The following is a 21509-nucleotide window of genomic DNA, read 5'->3' as shown; positions in this document are numbered from 1 at the left end:
AAAATATTCAGTACACCATATTGTAAACAACTGTGCTGTCATTCCAGCTTTGTTGTTCCGTTTCTAGATCATAGGCAGAGTAGACTTAGTATGATTCTTAAAGTCTCTTATTTTTTCCCCAAGTTTTTATTTAAATACCTGTTCATTAACATACAGTGTAATATTAGTTTAGGTATAGAATTTAGTGATTCAACATTTACATACATCACAAGTGCACGCCTTAATCCCCATCACCTATTTGACCCATTCCCCCCCACCTACCTCCCTTTTGATAACCATCAGTTTGTTCTCTATCATTAAGAGTCTGTTCTTGGTTTTCCTCTTTATTTCCACCGTATGTTCATTTGTTTTGTTTCTTAAGTTCCACATATGAGTGAAATCATATGGTGTTTGTCTTTCTCTGACTTATTTTGCTTAGCATAATACTCCCTAGCTCCATCCACATCATTGCAAATGGCAAAATTTCATTCCTTTTGATGGCTGAGTAATATTCCTCTCTCTCTCTCTCTCTCTCTCTCTCTGTGTGTGTGTGTGTGTACATCTTCTTTATCCACTCATCAGTCGATGGACACTTGGATTCTTTCCATAATTTGACTATTGTTGATAATGCTGCTATAAACATAGGTGTGCATGGATCCCTTTGAATTATTGTTTTGTATCCTATGTAGTATAGTAATAGTATAATTGCTGGGTCATAGGGTAGTTCTATTTTTAACTTTCTGAGGCAACTCCATACTGTTTTCCAGAATGGCCACATCAGTTTGCATTCCCACCAACAGTGTAAAAGGGTTCCCCTTTCTCCGCATCCTCGCCAACTAAGGGCCCTTAGGTTTTCAGAATGGCAAATGAGCATTGGCTTCAACTTCAAGCCGCCAGCTTCGTTAGACCCCGACAAGGGAGTCAGCCCATTCTTTGAAGCTTTGAAGCCAGGCATTGACTTTTCTCTGGCTACGGAAGTCCTAGTTGGCATCTTCTTCCTAGAGAAGGCTGTTTTGTCTACACTGAAAATCTATTGTTTAGGGTAGCCATCCTCATTTATTATCTGAGCCAGATCTTCCGGTTGACCTGCTGTGGCTTCCACATCAGCACATGCTGCTTCCTTTCGCACTTCTATGCTATGGAGCTGGCTTCGTTCCTTAAACCTCAGGAACCAACTCTGCTAGCTTCCAACTTTTCTTCTGAAGCCTCCTCACCTTTCTCAGCCTTCAGAGAATTGGAGAGTTAGGGCCTTGCTCTGGATTAGGCTTTGGCTTCAGGGAATGTGGTGCCTGGTTTGATCTTCTAGCCATACAACTAAAACCTTCTCCATATCAGCAGTAAGGCTATTGCTCTTTCTTAACGTTTGTATGTTCACTGGAGTAGCACCTTCAATTTCCTTAAGAACTTTTCCTTTGTATTCACAACTTGGCCTAACTGGTGCAAGAGGCTTAGCTTTCAGCCCATCTCAGCTTTCCACATGTCTTCTTCAGTAAGCTTAATCATTTCTAGCTTTTGATTTAAAGTGAGAGATATGTGACTCTTCTTTTCACTTGAACACTTAGAGGCCATTGTAGTCTTGTTAATTGGTTTAGTTTCAACATTATTGTGTCTCAGGGAATAGGGGGGCCTGAGGACAAGGAGAGAGAGAGAAGGGTAGGTCAGTAGAGCAGTCAGAACACACACATTTATCCATTAAGCTTGCTGTATTATATGGCATAGTTCATGGCATCCCAAAATAATTACAATCGTGACACTGAATCACACACAGATCACCATAACACATCACTACAACAAATATAATAATAATGAAAAAGTATTAAATATTGTGAGAATTACCAAAATGGCACCAAGAGACTTGTTCAATGCAGGGTTGCCACAAACCTACAATTTGTAAAAAATACAGTATCTGCAAAATGCAATAAAGCAAAGCACAGTAAAATGAGGTACACCTGTATTTCTATTTTACACATGCTGTGAACTGACACAACGATCCACCAATTCCCCTTCCTTGGCTTTGAGTGGTCATGATCCTGAGGGTAACCTTAAGAGCCCAGTTTGCCTTACAGTCTTAAGAAGATGTTATTGGTCATCATGCTTGCTATGCTGTGGCATGGACATTGGGTAGAACTCTCTTGACTGTAATTAATAGAAAATCTGAAACAAATAGGCTTACGTGCTAAGAAAATATATTGTCTTATATAGGATATTCAGAGAGAGGGCAGGTATTAAACCAGAGTTAGTCAACTGAGTTAGTTAAAAATATAATCAAGGACCAGGTTCTTTGTTCTCTCTGCTCCACTGGCTTTAGCAGAAAGCCTCTTCATGGCTCTAAGATGGCTGCCAGTAGCCATGGGGCTACACACTTTCTTGTCCATACCTAAGTCCTGCTCTTATTTTATTACCTAAGATTGGCTGAATTCTGTCCATGTCTAGTAATAACTAGTAAGCAAAGAGATGTTGGTCAAAGGGTACAAAGTTTCAATTATGCAAGATGAATAAGTTCTGGAGATCTAATGTACAGTACAGTGAAAATAGTTAACAATACTTATTGTATACTTGAAACTTGCTAAGATGATAGATCGTAAGTTCTACACAACACACACACACATTGGTGATTATGTAGAGACGATGGATATGTAAATAAGCTTGATTGTGGTGATCATTTTGCAAGGTATATCAAATCATGAAGTTGCACACCTTAAATATATGTAAAAACAATTTTTTAAAACATCAAGTATATGTTTTTCAATTTTTTAAAAAATTTATTTGAGAGAGAGTGAGAGTGAGAAAGATTACAGAGGGAGAGGGAGAAGCAGACTCACTGCTGAGCAGGGAGCCTGATGTGAGGCCCGATCCCAGGACCCTGGGATCGTGACCTGAGCTGAAGGCAGATGCTTAACGAACTGAATCATGCAGGTCCCCCCCAAATAAAATTTTTATATGTCAATGATACCTCAAAATCTTAAAAATCTAATAGCAAGGAGGATGGGAGCACCATGATTAGCTTGGACTTAACTCCTAGGTTGGAATGGATATAGGAGAAACCAATCACAATGTCTGCTATAGGCTATCTCCTGCTTCAAAGAGTACATTTTGAACAAGGCAATGCAAGCCAATCTTACCTCCCAGTGCTTCACTTCACAAGTCTCTCCAAGTTCTGCTCACTCCCCATGCCCCATTATAACTCATATCCCATGACAGCTGGGGAGTTTATTAGGTAAGTCCATCAGAGAGACCTTTCCCTCCTTAGTCTGGCCTTGGCAGCCTCATCCTACCTGCCTCTTGCGAACTCTCAGTACCTCATGATATAGGATACTTGCCCAGAAACCCAAAACATTTCCAATAGGTCTAGGCTTTCCTTCACATCTGACACTATGAGATATGTTCAAGCGTTCACTCTTGTCAGTATTTTAGACAAACACCAAAATTACATGTATCTTACAGGTCGACCAGGGTACAGTTAAAGGGAAAAACCACATTTCAATGAAAGGGAACGCAGGTTGTCACCTTGTTTAACATATAAAGAACTGTAGGCTAACTGAAGGCTGTATAAGGACCAATACTGGAGAACGAAGGAGAGGCATCTCTGATTCCACGCGTGGACCGCTGCGGCAGTCGTCCAAACAGAACCAACCACCACAAACTAAGGTTATGTTACATGCATTTTCTGAGGTATTAGATAGGCTTTACTTCACAGATCATCTCCCTTTTTTCAATGTTTCTATCTACTGACCTTTTAGGGAGGAAAGCACAGGGGTGAAGGGAGGGTGGCATTAGATTAAAATAACCTGGAAGAGCAGTGAAAAGGGCCACTCCATCACCAGTGAGCTGGTGACCAGACCAGAGAACACACCACCAACATTCACAAGCACATCGTCCATGGAATAGGCTTTAAGAGGTATGCTCTTCAGGCACTCATAGAGATCTGGAAATTTGCCATGAAAGCGATGGGAACTCCAGATGTGCTCATCGACACCAGGCTCAACAAAGCTGTCTGGGCCAAAGAAAATAGGGAATGCCCTATAAAGGAATATACTGTGTCTATGTGCAGTCATCCAGAAAATGGAACGAAGATGAAGATTTGCCAAATAAACTCTATACACATTAGATACTTATGTACCTATCACCACTTTCAAAAACCTAGTCAGTCAGGATGGATAAGAAATGAGCAGATGGTCAAATAGTTATGAAGCCACCACACACACACCAAAAAAAGACCTAGATTGGAATCTGCTAATTCCCAGGTATGCGATCTTTAGAAAGTTACTCTCAATTTCTCTAGGCCTCAGTTACATCAAATGTAAATGGGAGATAATAATGCCCACCCCGTACAGGTGTTACAAAGATGAAAAACATTAACATACGGAATACTTAGTACAGTACCTAATGCATAATAATCAGTACATATAATCATCATCCTTCCTCCTAAACCTGCTCATCTTAAACATTTAAAAAGATTATATTCCTTTTCCCTTATGTCTTCCAACAATACTTCATCTTTTTCTTTATAATCGAACTCCTTGCTTTCCTTTTCCTCAACTCCAGCGCACTCAAACTCACTGAAACATGGCTCTCCTCCACCCCACTTGACTGACACTGCTCTCCCTGATGTCACCAACCACCTCTCTGTTGCTATCCCACACCCTTTTTAGTTTTTATCTTACTTGTCCTCTTTACAACGTTTGGCCAAGCAGATCTTTCTGGACCTAGAAGCTCTCCTGCATTTCTGTGGTGGTACTCATCATCAGTTGGGATGGTTTTTGGCAGAAAACAACACAACACCTCAATCCAAACCAGTTTAAATAGTAAGAAAGCTATCTCACACAACAGTAAGCACAAACAGAGGGCTGCCTTCCAGAGCAGTTCGTTGCGTGGCTGAACATCACCAGAAATCTAGGTTCTTTTTGCTCTGCCATCAACAGCATCAGCTTCATCCTAGGATTCGGTCCCTTCATCATCAGAAAATGACTGCCAGCAGTAAGTCGGGCAGCATGCTTCTGGTTCTTAACCAGAGGGGTGGAGGAATCTCTCTTCCCAATCATGAAATGAAGTCCTTGATCTGTCTGGGCCACTCTAGGTCACATGTCCCCCTTTGGAACAGTAACAATCACCAAAGAAATGCCATGTACCGATTGCCTGAGGGTATCTTCCCTGAATCCCATGGCTATTTGTGTGTGGAGTGAATATTCTAACAGAATCAGGGCTCTTTTTTTTTTTTTTAAAGATTTTATTTATTTATTCGACAGAGATAGAGACAGCCAGCGAGAGAGGGAACACAAGCAGGGGGAGTGGGAGAGGAAGAAGCAGGCTCATAGTGGAGGAGCCTGATGTGGGGCTCGATCCCATAACGCTGGGATCACGCCCTGAGCCGAAGGCAGACGCTTAACCGCTGTGCCACCAGGCACCCCCAGAATCAGGGCTCTGTTAGCAATAATGCAGGGAGGGACAGATGCTGAGTGGGTGACCAATAGCACGCACTATATTCTTGAATTCCTGCTGGTTGTTCTTCTGTCTCTTTTGTGCACTTCTCTTTCTTGGACTACCACTTAAATGTTGTTTATCATTTAAGATAATTTTATTTTCAGTCCTCTTCTATTTAGACTATACTTTCTCTGTGAGACATCACTTCCTTATCTTTGATTACTATCTCTAATCAGAGATACTTCTATTACGTGTTATCTAATTGAGTCTAAACTGATGACTCCTAATTAAGGCATCTATTTCCAACCAAAGTGTTTCCTCCAAGCTCCATACCATGAATTGCAAAAAATGAATACTTACCGAATACTTCCTATGGTAGGCAGAATAATGTCCCCCCACTCTCAAAAATGTGTATGTCCTAATCCCCAGGACCCATAAGTATGTGAGGTTACATGGCAAAGGGCACTTAAGATTACAGATTGAATTCAAGTTGCTAATCAGCGGACTCTAAAATAGGGAAGATTATAGATTATCCTGGATTATTCAGATGTGCCCAATGGAATTATAAGTGTCTTTAAAAATGGAAGATGGGGCGCCTGAGTGGCTCAGTCGGCTGAGCATCTGACTCTTGATTTCATCTCAGGTTATGATCTCAAGGTCATGAGACTGAGCCCCTAGTCTGGCTCCCCACTTAACAGTGAGTCTGCTTCTCTCCCTCTGCCCCTCCCCCATAAATCTTTTTTTTTTTTAAGATTTAATTTATTGAGAGACAGAGAGAGCACAAGCAGGGGGGAGGGGCAGAGGGAAAGGGACAAGCAGACTCCCCACTGAGCATGGAGCCAGATGCGGGGCTCGATCCCAGGACCCTGAGACAATGACCTGAGCTGAAGGTAGATGATTAACCGACTGAGCCACCCAGGTACCCCCAAATAAATCTTTAAAAGTGGAAGGAGGAGGCAGGGTGTTGAGAGTTTAGCTAAACTATTCTGTATTATTGCTGCCTTTGCATCTATTTTGGCTAAGCACACTAGCCTCTCTCTCAAGCGCATGAGATGACCACCCATGTACTAGATAATAGCCTGCAGAATCACAAGTGTAAACCGATATACCTTCCCCAATGCCCCTTGTGATAAACAGTCTCTCCTGCCTCCCAACTGCTTCCCCTGTGCACCCCTTAGATAAGACCCCCACTGAGCTTACCAAAACCCTGATCTTTCTGGTTTGAATTGGCCAATCCAGCCTTAGCCTGGGAGCCCCAAAAGCACCCCACTCATGGCCCTGATGAAGGCATGCCCCAGGTCTTGCTGTCCACTTTCTGTCTGTGCCTTGACCTCCCTATGTGGCCCCTCTAATGCATTCCATGTACCTGCCCCAGGACCTGTAATAAACTTCTCTATTTCACTTTCCCTTGTGGTCTTTGTGGAAGCATCACTTACCATCTGACACACAAGGGCTCTCCTTAACAAATGTTAATTTAACAAAAATCACAACACAGGGGAGAGAGAATTAGAGAGATGGCCATGTGAAAAGGTCTCAGCCAGATGTTGCTGGTTTTGAAGATGCAGGAAGGGGCCATGAGCCAAGGACTGTGCATAAGCTCTAGAAGTTGGAAAAAGCAAGGAAAGAGATTTTCTCCTAGAGCCTCCAGGAAGAATGCAGCCGTGCTGACACCCTGATTTTGGCTGAATGAGGCTCATTTGGATTTTTTTTTTTAAGATTTTATTTATTTATTTGACAGAGAGAGAGACAGCCAGCGAGAGAGGGAACACAAGCAGGGGGAGTGGGAGAGGCTCCGCTGGGAGCCTGATGCGGGGCTCGATCCCAGAACCCTGGGATCACGCCCTGAGCCGAAGGCAGACGCTTAACAACTGAGCCACCCAGGAGCACCTCATTTTGGATTTCTGACCTCCAGAACTGTAAGATAATAAATTTGTGTTGTTTTAAGCCGAACCTCAAGGGTTTTTTGGATTAAGTAAACTATTGTGTGCAGAACAGTACCTGACACACGGTTAGTGCTATGTAAGTTTTTTCAATTATTAATTTCCTCTCTGAGTAATTCACATAGACGTAAGACCTAAATATTAAGAAGGAGCTCACACCAATATGGGTAAACTATAAGAACTGTGTGACAAATAAAGAACAATCAGATTAAAATGCAGCTTTGTCCTTTATATTTCCATGGTATACAGTAATGAAAATACATGAAGACTGAACCACAGCAGCAACTTCCATCACCCATCTTCACAGTCATCAGAGCTTTCTTCACTCAGCTCCTCACTGCTTTCTCCTTCACTCTCACCACTACTGTCTTCTTCACTATCTTCATCATCTTCCTCAAGATTTTGAGATTTCTCTGCCACAGAAAGGAAGAGAATTGCTTAAAATGTTCTTGATATCTCTACTCTTTGAAAAATCCTAATTCTCCTTGCTTCTCCCTTATCTAAGAAATACCTATCTTTGGAACATGAGGACTGAGCCGAACTTTGCTGACTGTATATATGGTCAAAGTAGTAGTACAAAGAAGAATATGTTCTTACTGGTATAAAGATGTTTATGGATTTAGAGTAAATTTAAAACATAGGTCTATACAAATATTTTTTTACTATTGTCACCATAATTCTTAAACACAGTAGGTGTGAGATGTAGGGTAATTTAGAGGGTAGTGGTTTTCCTTGGAATTGCAGGACAGTGCCGCTAACCTGTGTGGCAGTTAGCATGTTCTGTTCCCTGTGAAGACTCTGTCAGTGCCTGAGGCCTGGCGTCCAGGGAGCCTGCTTCACTTGGGCAGTTCCACCCCACAACCCCCCGGAGAAAAGGGAATCACCTTGACCACCCACAAAGGACCACTCACAAAGGTTCATTAAACCATCCAAAGACACCCAGTTGGCCTTTGCTTAACCACTTCCTGAGGATGCACTTCACCAATCCCTTGGGATAATGGGTTTTTAAATAGTGACTGCTCATAGTTCTTTGAGAAAGAAGGAATTTCAATTTTTAAATTTACCCATCAGCAACATTTCTTCAATAAGTGAGAAAAACTCCTTGGCCTCAGGATTTTCTGGTTCATAGATTAGAACTGAAAATAGACAACAGAATGTTCGTTATTAATTTTCAAAGTGTTTTAGCAAACAGGCTCCTCAGAATGAGACTGGAGCTGTCAATCAGAGTAAGTGAAAATGCACAAAGCAAGAAATATCAACAATTATTCCATAGGAATACCTAAGTGCAAATAGAGAAAATGCTCTACTTATCGTAGGTGCATTGTAAGAGAAATAATTCTCATTATATTTTCTACCTCCCATCTAAAGAATGCAATCTCCATCACTATGAGGCTTTCCTCAAGGCCTTGTAGCCAAAGCGTTTTTTGACTATAACCAAACAAGGGACATATCCTGCAAAATGTGGAGGCTTCACTAACGAGAAGACAGTGCGCCTTGGGTAGTATTCGTAATTCTGCTTTATCCATTTAATGTTGTGACTCCCATGTAATATCTTGATGGCCCCCAGGGGGCACTGAAACACCAAGTGTGCCGTTCACCTGTCTGAGAGTAAGACAAATAATTGTGGGTGGTTCAACTAGGCTCCGGTGCTTATCATCCCATATGGCTATACTCCTGACACACCAATCCAGTGTCTCTCTTTCCTAATCTACCCACATAACAATTCACCATTGATTGGGTTAGCATGACTGCACCTGCTCAGAAGCTGCTTTTAAGGATCCTATAGGTTAATTCAGACACCTTTAAAGGTTTCTAATAAAAGTATCTTTTAATTCAATTTAAGTTGAACTAAAATATGCTTATCATTAGCAATCTAAATCTTTTTCCGACCCTCTTTTTAGATCAGTTTCTCCAACTTGCCCCTTGAGATACTAGGTTCTTAAGATGTTAATACATATTTGGGAAACTAGGTCAAATGAGGTTAATCAGGGAAAGTTTACAGTAAGAGAAACTGTAAGATTTTACAGAACCATTAATATGCTCATAACTATTATGAATCTTACAGAGTGGAGAATTTGGTTTCCCCAATGTATTACTCCCATGGAATCCTTTTTGATGGGACGCTTAATAAGAAATCTTCAATATAGTTAAGAAAATTCCATGTTGGGGGACGCCTGGGTGGCTCAGTCATTAAGCGTCTGCCTTCGGCTCAGGGCATGATCCCAGGGTTCTGGGATCGAGCCCTGCATCAGGCTCCCTGCTCCGCTGGGAGCCTGTCTCTTCCTCTCCCACTCCCCCTGCTTGTGTTCCCTCTCTCACTGTGTCTGTCTCTGTCAAATAAATAAAATCTTAGAAAAAAAGAAGGGTAGCTGATTCCATACTCCATGATCGTAGCTGAAGGCAGACGCTTAACGACTGAGCCACCCAGGCACCCCTGGAATCAGCAACTCTTATGGTTTAACAAAAACCATTGGCAAACGTCAATTTTCAAAGTGAGGGACAGGTATCTGCTTTGAAGCTTACCCCAGAAATATATATTCTAGGTGATGAATAAAAAATTCTCCTTACTCTTTCAGAGGCTAATAGGGTTTGTAAAAGGGTAAGAAAAGCCTCTAGCACATTCAGTTAGTGTCCTGGGAGTTGTTCCCAACCTGAGCCCATAAGCAGATCCCAGTATGGGCCATGAAGAAAGACTGTCAGATGTGATTCCTGGTTCTGCCACTGTCTAGTTGGGTCTCCTTGGGCAAAATATTTACTATCTCTGTATCTCAGTTTCCTTATCTGTAATAACACTACTGGCCACATTAGGCTGTTTTGATTAATCAATGAGATAATGTAAATAAAGTACTTAGTCCAGTCCTTGGTGCACAGTGAGGTTTCCAGAAATGGTTTTGGACCTAGAGAAAGACTTGGCTCCTTCCTAAACATTCAGTGGATGTTTCCTTCTGGCTAAAGAGCTGGGGCAGGAGCTGGGGGATTCTGCTGCCCATAGGGTTCTAAGTCCCTCAGACTGGAGGCTATTCTAGGGTAGACAGAACATTGGTCTTGTTCACTGCTGCATGCCTAGGAGAGTGCCTGACACAGAGCTGGGGCCCTCAAAACATTAAAAAATGGAATAAGTGGGGCGCCTGGGTGGCTCAGTCGTTAAGCGTCCGCCTTCGGCTCAGGGCGTGATCCCAGGGTCCTGGGATCGAGCCCCACATCAGGTTCCTCCGCTGGAGGCCTGCTTCTTCCTCTCCCACTCGCCCTGCTTGTGTTCTCTCGCTGGCTTGCTCTCTCTGTCAAATAAATAAATAAAATCTTTAAAAAAAAAATGGAATAAGTGAAGAGTAGAAAGCAGTCCTTTTATGCCTAGATAAAATTACATTCTAGGTTAATGGGAAAAACTGATTTATTTTACTCAAAAACAGAAAGATGGGATGCCTGGGTGGCTCTGTTGGTTAAACGTCTGCCTTCAGCTAGGTCATGATCCCAGGGTCTTGGGATCGAGTCCCACATCAGGCTCCTCACCCAGCGGGGAGCCTGCTTCTTCTCCCTCTGCCTGCCACTCCCCCTGCTTATGCACTCTCTCTCTCTGACAAATAAATAAATAACTTTTTTTTTTTAAAAAAAAAAGAAAGAAGGAAGGAAGGAAGGAAGGAAGGAAGGAAGGAAGGAAGGAAGGAAGGAAACTTCATTATAACTATCCTTCCTGAAGATACATCTATCTATATTTGTGTTAGACCAAAGTGATGAGAAACATTTTGTTTCTCAGGCCATTATTTTTAAATACCTACAATGATAATTGATGAAGTAGGTCTTCCAGGCCTAAATGGGTTTTTTGCGTAAAATGTTGGGCTGCCTGTGAGCAGCACTGATGTGCCCTGCGGAGAGTGAGTTGCAGGTTCCCTTCTTAAAGGTAAAGAGGCTAATAAACAGAAAGATTGACTGACATAAAATCTCACGGTCAGTCATGAGCTGAACTAAGAAAAGTGCTTGGGACTCCTGACTTTCAGTCTAATTTAAAAACCACTTTTCCAGGATGCCTCCAGTGCCTGGCAAGAAGCGGCAGAGAGCTGAGGTATCAGTTCTGCACGACATAGCAGGAAAACGGCTGAGGAAATATTACTCACATATAAAAATCGTGTGTGGAAGACAGATAAAATTCAAGCCTTCACTGACAAATAAAATTTCTTGGGGGAACCCAATACAATTTTTTTTTAAGTCAGGACAAACAGAAAAGAAGCCACAGGCACGTGAACGCCAGGCGGGAAGCCCTGAAGCCCAGTGGAGATATAAATGACTTTACTGTGATTGGACAGCAAGGAAACATACTAGCAATCAGCAGCTTTATTCAGAAAATGAGTTTATATTGGGGCTCCTGGGTGGCGCAGTCGTTAAGCATCTGCCTTCGGCTCAGGGCGTGGTCCCAGCGTTATGGGATCGAGTCCCACATCAGGCTCCTCCGCTATGAGCCTGCTTCTTCCTCTCCCACTCCCCCTGCTTGTGTTCCCTCTCTCGCTGGCTATCTCTACCTCTTCAAATAAATTTAAAAATTTTTAAAAATCTTTAAAAAAAAAAGAAGATGAGTTTATAAAACATTTCAGAAGGGATAAGGATACATTATATAAATTAATTGCCTTAGATACAAAGAAAGTAATTAGTTGACCACAGGAGCCATTTTAAGCTTGATTGACCCATAAAAGTACCCCCTTTCCAAGTCCCTGCCTCCTTGACCAGAAATAAAAGTTTATTAATCAAATGAGGAAATGGAAATATAGTAGGATATCAGAGGCTTTCAAGCCAGACCTAGGATCTAATCTTAACTCTGCCTCTTAGTAGTTGTGTGACCTTGGTGAATTAGTACTCCTTGCTAAGAATTAGGTTCCTCATTTGTAAGGTGGGGTTCATAATATCTGCCTCACAGAATTGTTTTAAGAATTAAAGTATTCAAGAATACTCTCATTATTAGTAGGTGCTTAATACATACATATATAAATACATGAATATGTAAATAATCTGAATATATACATAGATACACAGAGAGAGAGAGAGAAAAGGGAAAGTGTTCTGCAGAAGAGCTAGAAGATAGGAAAAAAAGACAAAACAATATACTGTAAGCACTTACATATAAAATATTTTGGGGTCCATCCTAGATGAAAAAAATCATTTGTCTGTTGTTCTGAATATAGAGAGGAATTCAGAGTTCTCAGCAAAGTGCTTCCCATTAGCATCAAACTAGCACTTTCTCCTCCCTGAGACAGAGCGTCTCCAACTCTCTGTTCTTTCTTAAACTTGTTTGACACTGCTAATGCTGGATCTCCCTAATTTCATACCATGGCTGGAATCTGCCTCAGGGGTAGCCAATCTTATTTTGCATGCACCCAGCCCCCACTCCCATCTCTGGGCCTCTCTTCTTCTTGGGAGCCCTGTTCTTTCCCAACGGGCTCCCTGGATCATGGGGCCTGTCTTGGGGCTCTCCGGACCTCCTTTCCTGTAGTCTAATCCTTAGTTTGAGGCACCACTATCTGACACTGACAGAAAAGAATGACTAGTATTCCTGGATGAGCCAGTAAGGGTAAAAACCAAACCAAAACATAGTTAATGTCAACCCCAAAATGGTTCAGAGCATGTGTGCTATGATTCCTGCCTTCTCTCCAGCTGCCAGCATGTCTGGTACGGAGCTGGTGCTTGACGGCTGGAGGGAGGGAGGCAGGGAGGGAGGGAAGGAGGGAGGGAGGGAGGGATATTTTACAGGGACATAACCCCATTAGGATAGATGAGCTTGAACTTTTTCATCCCCACTGCCCTGGCACTCAATGTGTGTTCACTGGTTCGAGTCAGGTCAATAAGCATTTTATTGAGCACCTACTGTTTATATAGCATCCTACAAGGCTAACAACCCAAACTGACCAATAGATGTGGTGATATCAGGGCATATATTTTGTAAGCTTCAGCCAGAGGCTTTCTAAAATGATGCACGGATATGGAAATATATAAATTTCCCCATCATTAGGCTCCACAAGAGACTCGGAGAACTGAGAGTGAAAGCTACTGACTCACTCCCTTCTACACCAGTCCTCGGAGAAGAAACGTGCTGTGGGAGGCGGCAGCTTGAGTTCCAGTTCTGGCTGTGCCGCTAGCTCCCTGAAGAGCACGGAGCAGGCTGCGTATCCTCTCCCTGCTTCTGCTTCGTTATTTATAAACATAGACAACTGGACATGGTTCTCTTGAAGGATTCCTTCTGATCAGAAATCCTATGTTTGTGTACCACCCAAAAATAGTTTTAATCAAAATATTTTATTTGATGTCTCTAAATGTCAAAGTACTTGAAAGGATTACACAAGGCAAATTATTTTGGATAAAAAAATAAGCAGTGTTAAAGCATTCAAGAAACCCCTTTTAAAAATTAGCCAATGATTTAAGAAGTACTGTTCCCATAGTGGAGAGTCTGTGTGAGGCAAGTGAGGGTAGGTCCTCACAATCCCTATACATGTTTTCACTCGAGGACTTTTACTGTAAGACTTAGGTCTAACACTAGTTACTAGTGATAATATTATCATTCCTTTACTCAAAAGTGCTCAATGATTTCCCACCTTGCTCAGAGAAAAAGCCAAAGTCCTTAAATTGTGAAAAGGTCCTATGCAATCTACAGAACCCCCAAACCATAACCTCTCTGGCCTCATCTCCTGTCACATTTCCCCTTGCGTATTCTACTCTGGTTACGTTCCTTCCTTGCTGTTCCCCCTCAGGCACACTCACGTCTCGGCACATTTGCTGTATGTCCTGCCTCCCTGGACCATCCTATTGAAAACTGCTTTGCCTCTTTCTGGTACTTTCTATTCCTTCTTCCCTACTTTATTTATTTATTTTTCTCCATAGCACCTATCATTTAGGACACGCTAATTATATACGAATTTGTTATTTATATATAGTGCCTGCTGGATACTATATATGAACGTGGGATTATCTGTCTTATTGACTGCTGTATTTCCAGTGCCTAACACAGTGCCTGGCACAGTCCACACTCAAATATTTGTGGAATACATGCATGTTAAGTAAGGTCTGCTGCCCTACCTGACACTTCTTTGAAATTAAAGGCATAAAGTTACTAACCCGTTATCATGAAGGTAAAGATGTTGACTTATTTTCCAGTGATAATTAGCTTTTGTTAGTTTATCCCACTCAAAGTTATCCTAGAAGTCCAAAAGTCATTCTACCAATCAACTTAACTTATTAATAAAGAATCACTGAGACACTATCAGGGAACTCACTAGGGTATAATAACCAGACCATCTTACATATTATGGAATGCATTTAGAAACAAAGGAAAAATTAGAAAACAGAAAAGTATTTTGTACTTACTCATCTGACATAATTTTTTTGCCAAATGGTAGTCTTGTCCCATTTCTGCTCTCAGGAACTGGAAAACAATAAGAAATTCTTCAGATAAGTACTTTCAGAGAGAATTTAAATGTCAATCATAAACTCCCTAAAAAATACTCCATTAATGATGAACTTTTAACATTTACATGTCTTTCCAGGAGTGTCTATAATCAATCAATTAAGAATATTTAAGGACTTCCCATGGCAAGGCAACAGAGAACAAATACGATACCTCCATGTTGCTGCAGCCATACTATATACGTACTACTTAACAATTCTCTGAATCAAGGTGGGAATACATAGGTTGATTCAACTGGCAGAGATAGTAAAGACGTTAATTAATATCGCTTTGGTTCAGATACAACTTTTATTTGTAAGCTTCATCGATGAATACATGACAATATTTAGTAAAAAAAAGAAAAAGAAATAAAAAGTAGAATTACAATGATGTATATTTAATATTTTTCAGCTCTTGTACCATCCAGTTTTTGTTTTACTATTTTTATTGTTACGAAGTAGTACCTATTTTTGTATGTAGGAAATTTAAAAGCTAAATAAACACATTCTGTCCCCAATTAAAAAGCATTTATATTTCTACCATCCAGAGATGTTTATTTTTAGCATCTTCATGTGTATAGTTTTGGTATTTTTTCATCAGTGAACACATATCATATTTACAAAAACTAGGATTATTCAGTAACTTTTAAAAAATAAACCACATACCATGATAATTATCTCACCATAAAATTAAAAATTCCTATATTTTTTACTTAGGCTGCAGTTTACTAATCTAGTCTAACTTATTTAGACTGCTTCCATTAAAGAATAACCCTACACTGGGATGACTGCTGTTGCTTGTGTGAGATATATTCTAAACACAGGCAGGTACACTAGGCTTACTGGGCAAGAGACAGGGGCATGGAGTATTTTAGAAGAGACACTTCCCACACATTTCCAAACATGTGAGACATACCTAGGCAACATTTTAAGAAGTTCTCTACCAGTTTTCTGGGTTTCTTCCATGAATATTAGATTATTTAAATTTTTCTAATGTAAACAGAATTCTCCTGAAGATTTTTCTACAAGCCGGTACTTTCACCACAACCCCCACTTATTGTCATATTAATAAATGCTACATTAAACTCATTAAACAGAATTCTCTTGTATTTTTAAAATCTCTTTTTGTCTAAGGTTAAGATCTGTCTTAGATTTTTACTAATTGTGGTTTCCTTCCATTTTAATTATGATATCTTGTGGTTTATCTATGTCATTCTTTTTTCAAATATCCTGCTCTTAAACAGATACATTAATTTGGTTTTTACTTTGAATTTTGCTTATTTCTTTTTCCTATTTACATTATGTTTATTTTGTTCTTCTTCTAGGCTCTGGCATTAATATTTAGTTCATTTGTTGTCATTCCTCCTTTAATCACCATCGTCATCATCAAAGCATTTGAAACTTTGAGCTCTTTTCAAAAGTTCTTAATATTTAGTGTTGCAGTTATCACCATTTTCTAAATAGTTTGTGTGTTTAATTTTGATTTTGATTTTTAATTCAAGTGTGATCTAGAAGACTATCTTTTACTTTTACATAGTTTCACTTTGTTATTGAAGTTATTTTTGTTTTCAGTGTGTAGTTTAATTGATCATAGTCAGAGAATGTGACCAGTACAATATACAGCTATTGTGTATGTTTTTAAATCTTTATGGAAAATTTAAATATACACAGAAGTAGAAAAAATAGTAAAAGAAGTACACGGCCCCAATTCTCACTTTCTGATTTTATCAATATCACCACACACTTTTTCCTCACTCTGCCTCACTCTATAATAATAATAAACATTATTATTATTATTATTATTATTATTATTATTATTATTTTGCCTAGATTATTTTAAAGCCTTTTACAGATATCATCTCATTTCACTTTAAATTAAAAACCCATGACACTCTGGGTATTACACCTAACAAAACTAACAAGAATTTCTCAATATCAACTAAGATCTAGTCAATTTAACAAAACATTATATTAATAGTACTAGCCTCAGGAAATGACAAGGAACATGGAATCAATTTCAAAGTGTCCTTTGTAATGACCTATTTTGTTGTTGTTGTTGTGTTAACAAAAATATACATATTTCAACAGTTCAAAATGCAGTGAAATTAAGAAATTCATGCAATGGATATTTGGCTAAAGACTTTCATGAGAATTGCTTTAAACTTCACAGTCAAGCTAAAGTTAAGTGAGAAGACAGGTTTAAAAAAATTGGTTTTAAATTATTTGTGACATTCAAAATAGAGAGTTGGGACTTTCAGGAAAGATGGCAGAGTAGGAGGACTCTAAACTCACTTTATCCCATGGATCCAACTAGATAACATTCATCACTGCAAACAACACAGATAGTGACCCAAAGACTGGCCAAATAAACTCCACAACTGGGTGTAGAGAAGAGGCCACATCGAAGAAGACAGGGAAGGCAAGGACTCAGTGGGAACTTAAACTCCATGGATTTGAACACTGGAGGGAGGGAGCCATGGGCATGAAGAGGGGTGAGAAACAGATTATCACATGGGGGAGGCTACAAGGGGAAGAAGAATCCTCATGGCATTTGGCTTTGAAAATGAGAGGGGCTGAATTCTGTGAGTGCTTACAACCATTGGGACTTAAAAAGCCTAGAACTTTAAAAATCAGCAGGCTTGGCTCTGGAGAGCCCAGACCGCAAGAGGAAGCTGAGCCCCTACCATTAAAGAGACAGCACAGCAAACAGCCTGCAGAGATACAGCTTGGAAACAGCAGTTTGAAGGGTGTCTGGGGCTTATGGGAGGGAGAGTTAGTTACCGAGCTCAGAGTTCGCTGAGGAACTTCTCCAGAAACAAAGGAGCTGGCAGCCTCCATTTCCCTCCCCTGCCCCTCATCATAAACACACAACCACCTGTGGGAACCAGCACAGCACTGGCATTCACTACCTAACTTGCTTATACCACACCCTACCCCCTGCAGCCAGGCCTGACTTAGTCCCAGTGCTGCAGATCCCCTCCCCCAAAAAACCCCCCAAAACCTTGCCAACATTGCCTCTCCTGACCTCTCATGGAGGACATGTACACCTTGTTAAAACAGCACCCTCTGCCCACGTGTGCTTTGCGGAGCAGCCAGCCAGCTCTATATCCGTGGTGGCTGTGCGTCCCCTGTGGAGGAGGACCAGTGCCACCGAGTTAAAAGTGCACATCCTGCCCACTACCTTCAAGAGCAAGGGCCTGTAGCTGACTTTCCTAACACAGAAACAGACACAGAGAGTTACACAAAATGAGGAGACAGAGGAATATGTCACAAATGAAAGAACAGGACAAAATCATAGCAAAAGACCTCGGTGAAACATATAAGTAATATGCCTGATACAGAATTTAAAGTAATGATCATAAAGATACTCCCTGGACTTGAGAAAAGAGTGGAAGACATCAGGAAGATCCTTAACACAGAGATAAAAAAGAGCCAGTCAGAGATAAAGAACACAATAAATGAAATTAAAAGTACACTTGATGGAATACAAAGCATGCTGGACTAAGCAGAGGAACGAATTAATGAACCAGAAGACAGAGTAATGGAAAGTAATCAAGTTGAGCAAATGAGAGAAAAAAGAATTATGTAAAATAAGAATAGACTTAGGGAAATCAGGGACTCCATCAACCATTATAACATTCACATTATAGGGATCCCGGAAGAAGGGGAGAGAGAAAAGGGGGCAGAAAATGTATTTGAAGAAATAATAGCTGAAAATCCCCTAATCTGGGGAAGGAGACAGATATCTAGACCTCGGAGGCACAGAGACCCCCCCACAAAAATCACCCAGAGATCCACACCAAGACACATAGTAATCAAAATGGCAAAAAGTAGTGATAAAAAGTTTTTTTTTTTTTTTTTTTTTTTAAGCAGCAAGAGAACAGAAGACAGTTAGATAAGGGAAACCCCCTAAGGCTATCAGTGGCTTTTTCAGCAGAAACTTCTATAGGCCAGAAATACGTGGCATGACATATTCAAAGTGCTGAATGAGGAAAACTTACTGCCAAGAATACTTTATCCAGCAAGGCTATCATTCAGAATAGAATGAGAGATAAAGAGTTTCTCAGACAAAGAAAAACTAAAGGAGTTCATGACCATTAAATCAGCCTTATAAGAAACATTAAAGGGGACTCTTTTTTTTTTTAATAGTTTATTTATTTATTCGACAGAGATAGAGACAGCCAGCGAGAGAGGGAATACAGGCAGGGGGGGTGGGAGAGAAAGAAGCAGGCTCATAGCAGAAGAGCCTGATGTGGGGCTCGATCCCATAACGCCGGGATCACGCCCTGAGCCGAAGGCAGACGCCCAACCGCTGTGCCACCCAGGCACCCCTAAAGGGGACTCTTCGAGTGGAAAGGAAAGACCATAAGTGAAAGTATGAAAAGTAGGAAACACGGAAGCAGTAAAACTAAGTATTTTTGTAGAAAATTAGTCAAGGGATTCACAAAATGAAAGGATATAAAATATGACACCATATGCCTAAAACATGGTGGGGAGAGGAATAAATAATGGATTCAAACTTAAGTGACCATCAACTTAATATAAACTGTTATATCCAGAAGATGTTATACATAAACCTAATAGTTACCACAAATAAAAAATCACTAACAGGCAGAGAATAAAGAAAAAGGAACCCAAGTATATTGTTAAAGAAAGCCAACAAACCATTAAAGAGAGCAGGATCAGCAAAAACTATAAAAACAACCATAAAACAACAAAATGGCAATAAATACATATCTATCAATGATTACTTTGAATGTAAATGGACTGAACACTCCAATCAAAGACATAGGGTGACAGTGTGGATAAAACAAACAAACAAACAAACAAACATCTATATGCTGCCTACAAGAGACTCGTTACAGATCTAAAGACACCTGCAGAGTGAAAGTGAATTTATCATGCAAATGGATGTCAAAAAAACAAAAAAAATAGCCAGGGTAGCAATACTTAAATATAGGACAAACTAGACTTTATCGGACAAACAAGAGACAAAGAAAGACACTATATAATAAAAAGGAGACAGGGGCGCCTGGGTGACTCAGTCATTAAGCGTTTGCCTTCGGCTCAGGGCGTGATCCCGGAGTCCTGGGATCGAGCCCCACATCAGGCTCCTCCGCTGGGAGCCTGCTTCTTCCTCTCCCCCTCCCTCTGCTTGTGTTCCCTCTCTCACTGGCTGTCTCTCTGTGTGTCAAATAAATAAATAAAATCTTTAAAAAAAAATTTTAAAAAAAGGGAAGAATCCAAGAAGAAGATATAACAACTGTAAAAATGCTTATGAACCCAACATGGAGCACCCAAATACATAAAACAGTTAGTAACAAACAAAGAAACTAATCAACAGTAATGCAATAATAGTAGAGGACTTTATTTATTATTTTTAAAGATTTTATTTATTTATTCGACAGAGATAGAGACAGCCAGCGAGAGAGGGAACACAAGCAGGGGGAGTGGGAGAGGAAGAAGCAGGCTCATAGCGGAGGAACCTGATGTGGGGCTCGATCCCATAACGCCGGGATCACGCCCTGAGCCGAAGGCAGATGCTTAACTGCTGTGCCACCCAGGTGCCCCAATAGTAGAGGACTTTTAACACCCCACTTACATCAATGTACAGATCATCCAAACAGAAAATCAAAAAGGAAACAGTGGCTTTGAAAGACACACTGAGCCAGATGGATTTACTAGATATATTCAGAACATTCCGTCCTGAAACAGCAGAATACACATTCTTTTCAAGTACACATGGAACATTCTCCAGAATAGATCACATATTATGCCCCAAACAAGCTTTAACAAATTCAAAAAGATCGAAGTCATACCATGCATTTTTTTCTGACCACAATGCTATGAAACTAGAAATCAACCATAAGAAAAAATCTGGAAAATCCAAAACAGATGGAGGTTAAACAACATGCTACTAAATAGTGAATGAGTCAACCAAGAAATCAAAGAAGAAATCAAAAAGTGCATGGCAACAAACAAGAATGAAAACAATCCAAAACTTTTGGGATGCAGCAGAAGCAGTTCTAAGAGGCAAGTTTATAGCAATATAGGCCTACCTCAAGAAGCAAGAAAAATCTCAAATACACAACCTAACCTTATACCTGAAGGAGCTAGAAAAAGAACACAAACAAAACCCAAAAGCAGCAGAAGGAAGGAAATGATAACGACTAGAGCACAAATAAATGATATAGAAACTAAACAAACAAACAAACAAACAAACAAAGAAAAACAATAGAACAGATCAATGAAACCAGGAGCTGGTTCTTTGAAAAGATTAACAGAATTGATAAACCTCCAGCCAGACTCATAAAAAGAGAGAGAGAGAGATGACTCAAATAAATCAGAAATGAAAGAAGAGAAATAACAACCAATACCACAGAAATACAAAGTGTTACAAGAGAATGTTATGAAACATTTATGTTGTCAAATCAGAAAACCAAGAAGAAATGGATGAATTCCTGGAAATGCATAACCTACCAAAATTGAAGCAGGAAGAAATGGAAAATCTGAACAGACCGATTACCAGCAATGAAATAGAATCAGTAATCAAAACACTCCCAACAAACAAAAGTCCAGGACGAGAGGCTTCACAGTAATGGTACCAAAACATTTAGAGTTAAAAACTGTTCTTCTCAAACTATTCTAAAAAGCACAAGAAGAAGGAAAACTTCCAAATTCACTCTATGAAGCCAGCATTATTCTGATACCAAAACCAGATAAAGACATCACAAAAAAGAGAACTAC

At 40.2% G+C, this 21509-nt stretch overlaps 1 protein-coding gene across 4 annotated transcripts in view; it reads right to left on the bottom strand.

Moving 5' to 3' along the window:
* Window positions 1-266: 266 nt before the first annotated feature.
* The window catches only part of ERICH2 (glutamate rich 2), a 46341-nt gene continuing 25098 nt past the window's right edge, over window positions 267-21509 (bottom strand). For 2 of the 4 annotated variants that reach the window (XM_087861327.1, XM_045780031.2), the window contains 3 exons: window positions 14685-14742; window positions 8405-8476; window positions 7555-7753 (listed from right to left, as the gene is read on the bottom strand). In XM_087861327.1, coding sequence (XP_087717453.1) covers window positions 7632-7753; window positions 8405-8476; window positions 14685-14742 — 252 coding nt within the window. In that variant the 3' untranslated portion in view covers window positions 7555-7631. Of the gene's footprint in view, window positions 1607-7554; window positions 7754-8404; window positions 8477-14684; window positions 14743-21509 lie in introns of those variants that run through there. The other 2 variants (XM_087861319.1, XM_087861323.1) reach the window with 2 other exon arrangements.

The sequence above is a fragment of the Ursus americanus genome, chromosome 1 (assembly GCF_024610735.1).
Source record: "Ursus americanus isolate L20-20 chromosome 1, mUrsAme1.1.p, whole genome shotgun sequence".
Taxonomy (NCBI): domain Eukaryota; kingdom Metazoa; phylum Chordata; class Mammalia; order Carnivora; family Ursidae; genus Ursus; species Ursus americanus.
Note: the sequence above shows the minus strand (reverse complement) of the source record. Positions and strands in the feature narration are given on the sequence as shown.